This window comes from Pteronotus mesoamericanus, unplaced genomic scaffold (genome assembly GCF_021234165.1).
Source record: "Pteronotus mesoamericanus isolate MK-2021 breed Mesoamerican mustached bat unplaced genomic scaffold, CSHL_Meso_final contig_33, whole genome shotgun sequence".
NCBI lineage: Eukaryota > Metazoa > Chordata > Mammalia > Chiroptera > Mormoopidae > Pteronotus > Pteronotus mesoamericanus.
Genome location: NW_026555135.1, coordinates 4,655,455 through 4,668,842, shown reverse-complemented (window position 1 = coordinate 4,668,842; position 13,388 = coordinate 4,655,455). Strand labels below are relative to the sequence as shown.

The 13,388-nt window shown below is 38.6% G+C and overlaps 1 protein-coding gene across 1 annotated transcript in view; it reads left to right on the top strand.

The window, feature by feature from the left end:
• The window catches only part of LOC129072690 (glycerophosphodiester phosphodiesterase domain-containing protein 4-like), a 108,755-nt gene that overhangs the window by 9,424 nt on the left and 85,943 nt on the right, over positions 1 to 13,388 (top strand). The window contains 3 exon segments of the mRNA XM_054576187.1: positions 2,767 to 2,952; positions 5,158 to 5,357; positions 5,952 to 6,055. Of these exon segments, the coding sequence (XP_054432162.1) occupies positions 2,767 to 2,952; positions 5,158 to 5,357; positions 5,952 to 6,055 (490 nt within the window).

The window sequence follows — 13,388 nt, the reverse complement described above, 5'->3', positions numbered from 1 at the left end:
TCTTCTGCTAACTTTGGGCTTTGTTTGTTTATATTTTTCTAGTTTTTTTAGGTATGAAGTTAGATTGTTTATTTCAGATTTTCTTGTTTTTTGAGGAAGGTGTGTATTTCTGTGAACTTCCCTCTCAGGGCTTCTTTCGCTGTGTCCCAGAGCTTTTTGAATGTTGTGTTTCCATTTTTATGTCTCAAGATATTTTTTATTTCCTTTTTCATTTCTTTTTTTATCCATTAGTTGTTTAGTAGCATCTTGTTTAGTCTCCATATGTTTGTGTTTTTTCCAATTTTTTTCTTGTAATTGATTTCTAATTTTATATCATTATGATCAGAAAAGATACTTGATATGATTTTGGTTTTCCTAAATTTATTGAGACTTGTTTTGTGACTCAGTATTGATTTATTTTGTGCACTTGCAAAGAATGTGTATTCTGCTGTTTTGGGATGGAATTTTCTCTGTGTGTGTGTGTGTGTATATGTGTGTGTGTGTGTGTGTATTTTCCATCTCCTTCAATGAAACTTTTAAGTCTATTGTTTATTTATTTCCTGTCTGCTTGATCTATCTATCCATATAAGCAGGGGATTAAAGTCCCCTACTATTGTTGTATTACTGTCAGTTTCTCTCTTTATGTCTGTTAGTATTTGCTTTATATATTTCAGTATTCCTATGTTGGGTGCATAAATATTTACAAATATCTTCTTCTTGGATTGACTCCTTTATTATTATTTAATCCCTTTCTTTGTCTTTTGTTACAGTATTTGTTTTAAAGTCTAATTTATCCTATAAAAGTATTGGTACCTCAACTTCCTTTTTTTTCATTGTCATGGAAACATCCTTTTACTTTCAGTCTCTGTGTGTCTTAAAATCTGAAGTGGGTCTCTTATAGGCAGTATATAGATGGGTCTTGTTTTTTATCCATTCACCACCTTATGTCTTTTGTTTGGAACATTTAGTCCATTTATATTTAAAGTAGTTATTGATGGGTGTGTACTTATTGCCATTTTGTTTATTGTTCTCTTTTTTTCTTGCTCACTTGCTCTCTTGTGGTTTGATGACTTCAGTGTTATGTTTGGATACCTTTATTTTTTTTGTATCTGTTATATGTTTTTGGTTTGTGATTACTCTGAGGTTCATAATAGAAATGTATATAATCTCAGTACATTTTAATTTGATGTTAGCTTAAATTCAAATGCATTTTACAAGCACTATATTTTTACTCCCACCCCACCCCACTTTATATTTTTGGTATCATAATTTACATATTTTATTTTTCATATCCCTTAATTAATTATTGTAGTTATAGCTTATAACTTTTGTTTTTAACCTTCATACTAGACTTATAAGTGATAAATCTACTTCCTTTACTGTGTATTTGCCTTTACTAGTGATATTTTTTCCCATATATTTCCTTATTTATTGTTATGGCTTTTTTTTCCACTTAAAAAAGGTCTTTTAACATTTTTTGTAAAGTGAGGATGAACTCCTTTAGCTTTTGCTTGTGTCGTAACCTCTTTATCTCTCCTTCAATTCTGAATAACTTCGTTGTGTAAAGCATTCTTGGTTACAAATTTTTGCCTTTCAGTGTTTTGAATATAGCATACAGCCCCCTCTAGCCTGGAAAGTTTTTCCTTAAAGATAGTCTTGTGGAGTTTCTCTTATATGTAATACATTCTTTTTCTATAGCTACATTTAAGATTCTTTATCCTTAAATGTAACATTTTAATTATAATGTATCTTGGTGTGATTCTCTTTGGTACATCTTATTGGGACTCTCTGGATTTGTGTGACCTGGAGGTGTTGTTTCCTTTTCCACATTAGGGAATTTTTCTGCCATAATTTCTTCAACTAATTTTTCTGACCATCTCTCTTTTCCTACTGGAACCTTGTAATGTGAATATTATTTTTCTTAATGTTGTTCTAGAGGTCCCTTAAGGTATCCTTTCTTTTTAAAATTCTTGTTTCAGTTTGCTTCTCTCTCTGGGTGAGAGCTGCTGCTTTGTCTTCCAGCTCACCGATTCTTGCTTCTGCTTCTTGCATTCTGGTGTTGAACCTCTCTAATGTGCTCAAGGGGCATCCCTCATGCAGACTGCTCATTCTCACTGGCTGTGGCAGGGCTGGGTTTGCTGTGTTGGGTGGGCTACTTGCAGGGCATTTGCCTGGCCTGATTGCGGTGTGGCTGTTGCCCATTCTAGTTGTGACGTGGCTGTTGTATGTGGCTGGGAGTGTCACAGAGCACATCCATTGGTTTTAGCAGTCTAGCAGGTGCATAACAAAAATGATGCATACCACCTCCATCACCAGCAAGTTAGAATGAAATTGAAAAAATGGCACCTGCATTATTTCCAACCCTGAAGAAATTCTGTACAAGAACCTTCCTCTTTGGTAGGCATTTTAGAATTAGTAAGTGGGTCTCCCTCACTTATCAGCTATGTGCTAATCAAACTCTTGCTTTTGTGCTTGATCACAGAGTGAGTGGGTCTCTGTGCTGGCCCTCTATTTTTTAAAATTATTTTTTATACCCTCAATCAAGGATATGTTATTGATTTGAGAAAGAGAGAGACAGAGACAGGGAGATCCATCGATATGAGAGAGAAACATCAATTGCCTCCTGTATGTGCCCTGACCAGGGGTTGAACCTACAGCCTAGGTGTGTGCCCTGGCCGGGGATTCAATCTGCAAACTTTTGTTGTACAGGACGACATTCCAACCAACTGAGCTACTCAGCCAGGGCTGTGCTGGCCCTTTAATAGTGGGTTTTTCGTTTCTGTGCAGTGTGGATGGGGCATAGAGCACGTCCACTGGTGCTAGCAGGCTACAGGGAGGGGACCAAGGATGGCCCTTGCCAGCTCCACTACCAGCAAGTTAGAATGAGATTGCAAAAATGGCTCCAGCCAGTGTTTCTGACCCTGGTGGAAATGCGTGAAGGTTCCTATGTTTCTGGTAGCCACTCTAGGATAAGTAAGTGAGTTTCTCTTACAGATGGTCTAGGGTTTTTCAAACCGTTGCTCTTGCTCTGTATCTAAGGGCGAGTGGGTCTGCATGTGAGCACTTTAAGATCTGGTTTTCCATTCCTTATAGCTCTATGGTTGCGCTGCACTTAATTCCTATTGGTTTTCAAGACCAAACATACTGTGGGCATGTCTTTATGGTGCTGGACTTAGGGGTTGAGGTGCTTGATGTGAGGCACAGTACCTTTGCTCCTCCAAAGAAAGTACCTTATTTTGGGGCTGCCGCTTGTGGGTTCGCATATCTTGGGTGGAGTCCCAGATGAGTCTCTGCCTCTCTTCCCTGTCTCTGTGTGGCTCTTTTATCCTTTGTTTGGAGGCATTGTTTATCTAGTACTCAGGTTCTTTTCAGAGGGAAATTATTCCATGAAGCTGTGTCCATGGGAGGAGGTGAGTCCAGGGTCTTCCTCTACTGCCACCACGAATTCTTCACTGCCGAGTAATTTATTATTGGATTCTAGGCATTGTGAATTTTGCTTTTTTGGCTGCTTCTTGTATTAAAAAGTATTCTCGATCTGTGTTACTTGGAAACATTTTGATTCTTTTGAAGCTCACCTTTAAGCTTTGCTAGGCCAGACCATTGCAGCCTTTAAAGTAGGCCTACTTTTTCCCACCGCTGTGGCAGTACCCTTTTGCGAATGCTGTACAGTGTCCCGTGAATTAAAGGCTTTTCTGCTCTGGTGGAAACATCAACTATCCCCAGCCTTTCATGAGCCCTGGAGATTGTCTCACCACCTCTTTTTGTGTAGTTATTTCCTTCGCCTCAGATAATTTCATCACAAGCATGTGCTGATTAGTATTCAATTAAAGAGCCAGGGGGAGGCACTGGGGGAGCCGTTACTTCCACAATCTCCCACTTCTGTCTACTGAATTCAGGGATACTGCCAAGTACCACCTGTTTTTGACTCTCAGAGCTTCATCCTAGAAACTCTATATTTACTAATTGTAAATGGGACATTTATAATTCTCAATTCCTTTTTTCCCTTCTCAGGGATTACTCTGTTCATCATTGCCAATTGTTCACAGTCTAGAAATGTTTGTTGCATATTTCCTGCAGTTTTTAGTCACTTAGGTGAGGGGGTTACTTCAATCCCCGTTCTCCATTTTGGCCATAAGTGGACGTTCAGACTGCGCACCCTTAACTACATTACTACAGTACCTTTCACAAAAAACAAGTAAGGTATCACAAAGTTTTCAGGGGTGGAAATGATTGTCTGGGATCAGGTGCTTTAAGACTATTCATGTTTGTTTTTAAATAATTTGTACCTCCCCCCAAATTTCACACATTTTCTACAAGTTCCTATGTATGAGAACAATAGGCTTCCATCGCAGTGGGGTGAGAAAATGCAGTAGTGACAACTAGATGTCCCTAAGTATCTGTTTTTCCTTTTTTTACTAGTAAGAAAACCCCTGCCTGCCAGTGAAATGTCAGGTTCAGCTTCTGTACATGTCCTTAAAATACAGGGGAGCACCCTTCTTCATTCCCTCTTCCTACCTTCTAGTTGGAGTTGGAGTACGGATCTAGCTGGCGCAGCCGTTTTTTGGACCCTGAGAAGGAAGCCCTGCACTGCTGTGGCACAGCAAGATGGCCAGTGTCTGGGTTCCTAAAGGCACTGTGAAGCCACATACCACATCATTTGTTCTTTGTACCTTTGAAATGTTTGTCTGCAAAGGGAAAAATAAACCTGTCTTATTTCAACTGTTGCTATTTTGAATGTTCTGTCATTCCTAATTGAGCCTAACCCTCACTGGTTCCACATGGCAGAGGAGAGAAGGGGACGGGGTGGGGCAGTGTGGGAGAGTCATGTATTAGTCAGGGATTGTGGCCTGTGCCTCTGAGTTCTCAAGTTATTGCAAGAGCATATTGCAGTTTAAAAAGCATAATGTGATGCTCTCAGCATCTGTTGTCTAGAACAGAGAATATGATCCTGTTTTGGAAGGGAGAAAACCCCATCTTGAATGGTACAAAGGATGCAGTGAACACTCAACGAGTTGGTGGGGAAGGTGGGATGAGGCTCTAGTTTTCTGCACTGCCTGAAAGTTATCTTAGGTTAAAATTTTTTAAAAAATTATTTGTGATGGATTTTTTTGTAGAATTGTGGGGTAGGAAACATTTAAAGGAGCTAATAGATTCTCATTGTTTTATTTGTCGTTCCAGCAAAAGTGTGTATCATGTTTAAGAAAGTCAACAGGATTGAGGTAAAAAGCCAGAAGACAAGACAGAAAAAACATAAGCCATGGATAGCACGCATCTTCAACCACGAATGCTACATCACCTACGTTACTGGCTGCTACAGCTGCCAGTGTAACACCAAGCTGGAGAAAAAATCTAGATATGACCCCTGCTGCTGCTCTTTGGTACAGAGAGATGGGGAGGATATGGACCGCACTTCCTGAGGTGTGGGGAACACGGGCTGGCCCCTGCCGCCATGGGGGCTCAGTATCTCCTGAACTGGGCGTGCCTGGGCTCTAGTTCTCCCATGAAAGGTCTGCCGCAATTCTGGAGCCAAAGTGAATCTTACTGACACATGTGCCTGTTTTCTTTCACTTTTATTCTTCACTTTACCTTTTCCTAACTACTTATTTTATATCATTCATTTATTCATTCACTCACTTTTGCTTTTACTCACTCAGTGAACCGTGAAGAAAAATGAGGTTGGGTATAATTAAATGTGTTTGGCTAGGGATTACAGGATGCCTGAATACTTAATTTTCTCTTTATTGTGAGTTTCCCAAAGAGGCTATGCTTGTGAGAAGAAAAAAAACACAAAAACAAAACCAGACAGTGAGAAACAAGGTGCTCCTTTATTATTGGTCAGGCCAAGGCCTGATTTTCCCTAATGAAGAACTCTGGTAAGGTCGAGTGGTGGCACAGGGGCTGGCCTCATTGCAAGTACTGCTGAGGCAACGGATAAGTGGAGTTAAATTTGACTTCCTTTTTTCTCTTCCCAGAGAGAGCAATTATTTTACCCATTTCTGGTTATTGCATTTTTCATGTCTGTGGTTTTGCTGTTCGTGTGGATAGAGACCTCAAATGAATACAATGGCTTTGACTGGTGAGTTTCACTTTTTGTATTTTCTTTTGTGAAAGGGCTTTGTGGTCTGATAGCCACCTGGGTCCTACCTCAGGGTGGAAGAGCCAATGGCACAAGAGGGAAGGTGGACAGAATTGGGCTTTCCACACCTGGTGTTTGAGAGGCCTGACCCAGGGGCAGAGTAAGGATGCCAGCGCCCTCACCTGACATACTTCCCGTCCACTTGTGCTCACTCTCTCATTGAGACCAAATCTGGTTCAGGGGGAAGTTTCTCTGTTCTTCCAATGTTTCCAATTGGCTATTCTGACATCTGTTTCTTACTCTTTTTGTCTGGGTTACTGATGCCTATGCCAGTTGGTCTTCATAGTCTATCCATGAATCCCCATGTCTCACCTGCAGCCTCTGCCTCTTTCATCTGTCCTTAGGAGGCTTCCTAGGACTCTGAATCAGAAATCGGGGTGTCCCTTATCAACACCCTTCATGGCCAAACTCCTACTCCTGGACTGCTCCCACCTTTTTCAGTTACTCTGATGGATTGTTGTAAATCTTACCCATTATTTGGTATTTAGCGGAGAAGGGGTATATTTGAGTATGGGGCTTTTTAAATTTAAAGAATACAGTTTTTTCCCCTTGACAGTTGTAAAATGTGGTTTGTTATTTTAAATGTAAAATGGACAACAGTGTGGTGATTGGTGAGGTGTGGGAGGTATAAGGGAAGTAAATGGTAATAGAAAGAAATATAATAAAGATTATATAAAAAATAAAAATGCAGAAAATCAGAAAATAGAAAATTGGCTAAGTCACTTTTTGACCTCATTCCCTGCCTTTTTTTCTATGCCTGTTTTATATTATTATGCTCATACCATAGATATAATTTTGCTTTTGCCTTTCACCTAGTATAATTACAAATATTTCAGTGAATTATTAACATTCTTTTAAAAATATATTTTATTGATTATGCTGTTACAATTGTCCCAGCTTTTCCCCCTTTGTCCTACTCCACATGGTACCCCCATTCCCTCCAGCAATTCCCACTTTTTATATTATATGCATGTCAGTGGGTCATGCATATAAGTTCTTTGGCTTCTCTATTTCCTGTACTGTTCTTAATATCCCCCTGTCTATTTTGTACCTACAAATTATGCTTCTTAACCCCTGCACCTTTTCCCCCATTCTCCTCCTTACCCCTCCCAGCTGATAGCCCTCCAAATGATCTCTGTATCTGTAATTCTGCTTTTGTTCTGGTTGTTTGGTTAGTTTGTTTTTTAGATTCAGTTGTTGATAGTTGTGAATTTGTTGCCATTTTAATGCTCATAGTTTTGATCATCTTCTTTTTCTTAAATAAGTTCCTTTAACTTTTCATGTAGTAATGGCTTGGCGATGACGAACTCCTTTAGCTTTACCTTGTCTGGGAAGCATTTCATCTGCCCTTTCATTCTAAATGATAACTTTGCTGGATAGCGTAATCTAGGTTGTAGGACCTTGCTTTTCATCACTTTGAATATTTCTTGTCAGTCCCTTGTAACCTGCAGAGTTCAGAGAAATTGGCCGACAGTCTTAAAAGAACTCCTTTGTAGGTAATTAATTGTCTGCTTTTCTTTTCTCTTGCTGCTTTTAAGATTGTCTCTTTATCTTTCACCTTTGGCACTTTGATTACGATGTATCTTGGTGTGGTTCTCTTTGTGTCCATCTTGTTTGGGATTCTCTGTGCTTCTTGGACTTGTATGTCTATTTCCTTCACCATATTCGGGAAGATTTCTCTCATTATTTTTTCATATAAGTTTTCAATTTCTTGTTCTTCCACTTCTCCTTCTGGCTTCTCTATGATTCAGATGTTGGTACATTTGGAGATGTCCCAGAGGCTCCTTACCCTATCCTCATTTTAAAAAAAATTATTTCCTCTTCTTGTTTTTCTGGTTGAGTGCTTGCTTCTTCCTTATGTTTCAAATTGTTGATTTGAAAAATGTCATCATTCCCTTCACTGTTGGTTTCCTTTAGAGTTCTTTGAGCATTCTGATCACTACTGTTTTGAACTCTGCATCTGATAGGTTAGTTATCTCCATTTTGTTTAGTTCTTCTTCTGGGGTTTTGTTATGTTCTTTCATTTGGGCCATATTTCTCTGTCTCCTCAATTTGGCAGTCACCGTGTCTTTGTGTCTGTGCGTCAGGTAGAGCTGCTTTGACTCCCTGTCTTAGCAGCATGGCCTATTGTAGAAAAGGTACCTGTAATTTGTGTGCAGCAAAACCTTAGGTCATTGCCATTGCAGGGCAACACACTTGACTGCTTTGTGGCTCTCTGTGTGGGGAGGTCGTGGAGGGAGACAATGCTGCTGCCTGGCTTCTGGAGGTTTGCCCAACACTTGCCCTGTTTCCAATCATTTCCCTTACTCCTCATATTTGACTGGTGCCCTTCCATTGGTTTCCCTTGTGCTATATACCAGAGGGGTATGTGTGCGTATGTTCTAAGTACATGCAGGCCTTTTAAGCAGACTCTCCTGAACATCTGGCATGTTTTCTTCCACCATCCCGACTCCTACTGGTTTTTACTGCAAGATGTTTTGGGGGTTTATCCTCCTGGCATCGAAACCCTGTACTCTGTGGTCTGGCCTGGGGCTGGGATCCCTCACTCCCGAGGTATCCCTCCTGATATTTATCCATGAATGTGAGGCTGCCACTGCCACCACTTGTCCTTGTCACAGCTCATTTCTATGCCTCTCCACCCATCTTTGTCTCTCTGCCCTTTCTACCCCCTCTGGATGAATATGGCTTCTTTAAATCCTTGGTTGTTGGACTTCCATAGAGCTTGATTTTCTTAGTGACACAGCTGGGTGTTTTTTGTGTTGAGGTCTAGTTGTAATTTTTCTGTCATTGCATGAGGAGACAAAGCGTGTTTATCTAGCCTCCATCTTTTTTTTCTTTTACATGTTCCTTGATTTGACCCTTCCCCTTCTTTTCTCTGTTAGCCCCTCCCTCTCCTTCCCTCTTGTTACTGTCAGTTTGTTTTTTCTTTCAATGTTGCTGGTTATATTTTTCTTGCTTGTTTGTTTTGTTGATTGGGTTCCCCTTATAGGTGAGATCATATGGTATTTGTCTTTCACCACCTGGCTTATTTCACTTAACAAGATGCTCTCCAGTTCCATCCATGCCGTTGCGAAGAAAGGTAGCTCTTTCCTTCTTTCTGCTGCGTAGTATTCCATTTTGTAAATGTACCACGGTTTTTTTTTTCCAGCTCTCTTTTATTTTATTTTATTTTTTTAAATACATTTGTCTCTGCCTCCCCCCGACCACTTTCCCTTGCCCCCTCCCTTCTTCCCTCCCTCAGCTCTTCTCCTTTGGTTTTGTCCGTGAGTCCTTGCTATTTGTTCCTTGACTTTCCCCTTCCCTTCCCTTTCCCTGCCCCCGCCTCCTTTCCTCTTGTCTCTGTTGGTTTCTTTTCCTTTCAGTGTTGCTGGTCATATTTTCCTTGCATCTTTGTATTGTTGGTTAGGTTCCACTTACAGGTGAGATCATATGGTATTTGTCTTTCGCCCCCTGGCTTATTTCACTTAGCATAATGCTCTCCAGTTCCATCCATGCTGTTGCGAAGTTTAGTAGTTCTTTTTTTCTTTCTGCTGCGTAGTATTCCATTGTGTAAATGTACCATAATTTTTTGATCCAGTCATCTACCGATGGGCATTTAGGTTGCTTCCAACACTTGGCTATTGTAAATTGTGCTGCTATGAACATTGGGGTGCATAGGTTCTTTCGAATTGGCGTTTTAGGATTCTTAGGGTATAGTCCCAGCAGTAGAATCGCTGGATCAAAAGGCAGTTCCATTTTCAGCTTTTTGAGGAAATTCTACACTGCTTTCCACAGTGGCTGCACCAGTCTGCATTCCCACCAACAGTGTCCTAGGGTTCCCTTTTCTCCACAGCCTTGCCAGCACCTGTTGTGTGTTGATCTGTTTATGATGGCCATTCTGACCGGTGTGAGGTGGTACCTCATGGTGGTTTTTATCTGCATTTCTCTGATGGCTAGTGATGCCGAGCATCCTTTCAAATGTCTCTGGGCTCTCTGTGTCTTTCCTTGGAAAAGCGTCTGCCCAGGTCCTTTGCCCATTTTTTGATTGGATCATTTGTCTTCTTGGAGTGGAGTCTAGTGAGTTCTGTATATATCTTGGAGATCAAACCTCTAACTGATGTATCATTAGCAAATATATTTACCAATGACGTATTTCACAGAAATAGAACAGACATTTCAAAAATTTATATGGAATCTTAAATGACCCCGAATAGCTGCAGCAGTTTTGAGAAAGAAACATAAAACATAAAGTAGGAGAGATCACAATACCAGACATCAAACTATACTACAAAGCCACTATACTCAAAACAATCTGGTACTGGCACAAGAACAGACCCATAGACCAGTGGAACAGAATAGAAAGCCCAGAAATAAGCCCAGGTCTCTATGGGCATCTAGTATTTGACAAAGGGGCCAGAAGCATAAAATGGAGCCATAATAGCCTCTTCAACGAATGGTGTTGGGAGAGCTGGACGGCTACATGCCAAAAATTGAAATTGGATCATCAGCTGACACCATACACACAAATAAACTCAAGATGGATAAAAGACTTAAATATAAGTTGCAACACCATCAAAGTCCTAGAGGAGAACATTGGCAGGAAACTCTCAGATACCCCACGCAGCAGTTTTTTCACCGATATGTCTCCTAAAGCAAGGGACATAAAGGAAAGAATAAGCAAGTGGGATCTTATCAAAATAAGAAGCTTCTGCACGGCTAAAGAAAACATCAGCAAAATGAAAAGGGAGTCAACTGTGTAAGTATTCTTATTGGTTAACATGTAATCTTTATTTATGGATTAGTTCTAAATTATTCTATAGCACTTGAAATAAAAAAAGTTTCATTTATTTACATTTATAAAAATTTTCCCCAATTAAAAAAAACTTCATTAGGATATAATTGACATATAACATTAGTTTCAAGTGTACAACATAATGATTTGATATTTGCATATATTTTTGTGAAATGATCACCACAATATTGTTAACATCTATCATTACACATAGGCACATTTTTTTTCCGATGAGAACTTCTAAGATCTACTCTCTTAGCTACTTATAACTATATATTAATAACTATAGCCACCATGCTTTACTCATATCCTCATGACTTATAAAATAAATAACAGAAAGTGTGTACCTTTTCCCCCCACCTTCACTCATTTTGTGTATCACGCAGCCCCTGTCTCTTGCAACCACCAATCTGTTTTCTGTTTTTACCATTTTGGTTTTCTTAGATTCTGCATAGAAGTGAGATTGTACAGTATTTGTCTTTCTCTATCTGACCTATTTCACTTAGCATAATGCCCTCATGTTGTTGCAAATGATGGAATGTACTTCTTTTTTATGACTGAATATCATTCCCTTGTGTATGTATATGTGTGTTAGGTATGTGTACACGTGTGTGTGTGTACACATAGTGAAAATGACTTGTTGGCATCATTCCCAGACTCTTTCTGTGCCTATTATTATATTATTATGTTTACATCATATATGTAATTTTGCTTTTCCTTTTCACCTAAGATAATTACAGACATTTTGGTGAATTATTGAAATTCTTAATGAACAGCATTTAAAATGGTTTCTAGATATTTCATGATATGAAAATGCTATAAATATACTTAATTTTCTTTATCCATTTGTCTATTGATGGTCATTTAGGTTGTTTTTGTGGCTGAGCTATTGTAAATAAGGCCGCAGTGAATGTCAGAATACGTGTATCTTCTGAATTAGTGTTTTTGTTTTCTTTGGATAACTGCCCAGAGGGAATTGCTGGGTTATATGGTCCTTTTATTTTTAATTTTTGAGGAATCTCTATACTGTTTTCCATAGTGGATGTACCAATTTTTAACCCCACCAACAGTGCACAAGGGTTTCCTTTTCTCCACATCCTTGCCAACACTTGTTATTTCTTTTTTTTTCCTAGTAGCCATTCTAGTAAGTGGGCAGTAGCCTGTCATTGTGGTTTTGATGTACATTTTTCTGATGATTAGTGATATTGAGCACTTTTTCATGTACGTTTTGGCCATTTGGTAGTCTTCTTTGGAAAAATGTCTATTGAGATCCTCTGTATATTTTTACATTGGGTTGTTTTTTTTCCCTTTTGAGTTGTGTGAGTTCTTTATATATTTTGGATATTAATTCCTTACCAGGTGCATGATTTGGAAATATTTTCTCCCATTCAGTCCCAATTGTTTATTTTTGCTTTTGTTACCTTGGCTTTTGGTGTCAAATCCAAAAAATCATTGCGAACACTGATGTCAGAGAGCTCACCACCTATGTTTTCTTCAGAGAATTTTATGGTTTCAATTTTTATGTTCAAGTCTTTAATTCATTTTGAATTGATTTTTGTATATGGTTTAAGATAGTGGTCCAGTTTCATTCTTTTGTATGTGGCTGTCCAGTTTTCTCAACACCATTTATTGGAGAGACTGTCTTTTGCCCATTGTATATTCTTGGCTGTTTTGTCATAAATTAATTGACCATATATGCATAGGTTTATTTATGGACTCTTTATACTGTTCCATTGAGCTATGTGTCTGGGTTTTTTTCCCAACACCATATCATTTTGATTGCTATAGCTTTGTAATACTGTTTGAAATTAAGAAGTGTGACATCTCCAGCTATGTTCCTATTTTTCAAGATTGTTTGGCCCTTTGGGGCCTTTGTGGTTCCATACAAATTTTAGAATTGTTTGTTTTATTTCTGTGAAAATACCATTGGAATTTTGATAGGGATTACATTGAATATGTAGGTTGTTTTGAGTATTATGGGTGTTTTAACAATAAAAGTTCTTCCAATACAACAGCATGGAATCTTTCTATTCATTTGTCCTTCATTTTTTTAATTAATGTCATTTAGTTTTCAGTGAATGGGTCTTTCCTCCTTGGTTAAATTTATTCTTAGATATTTTAATCCTTTTTGATAAAATTGTAAATGGGATCGTTTTTTAATTTTTATTTCTCATAACTCATTATTAGTGTATAGAAATGCAAGAGTTTTGTATATTGATTTTGTATCCTACAACTTTACTAAATTTGGTTATTCTAACAGTTTTTTGTGAAATCTTTAGGGTTTTTCTATATACTGTATAATATTTTGTCATCTGCAAATAGTGATAGTTTTACTTCTTCCTCTCTTAAATTGGATGCATTTTATTTTTTTTCTTAATTGCTCTAGCTAGGAGATCTAATAAATGTTGAATAAAAAATGGTGAGATTGGGCGTCCTTCTCTTATTCCAATTCTTAGATAAAAGTGTTTAGCTTTCCACTATTGAGTATGATGTTAGCTGTGG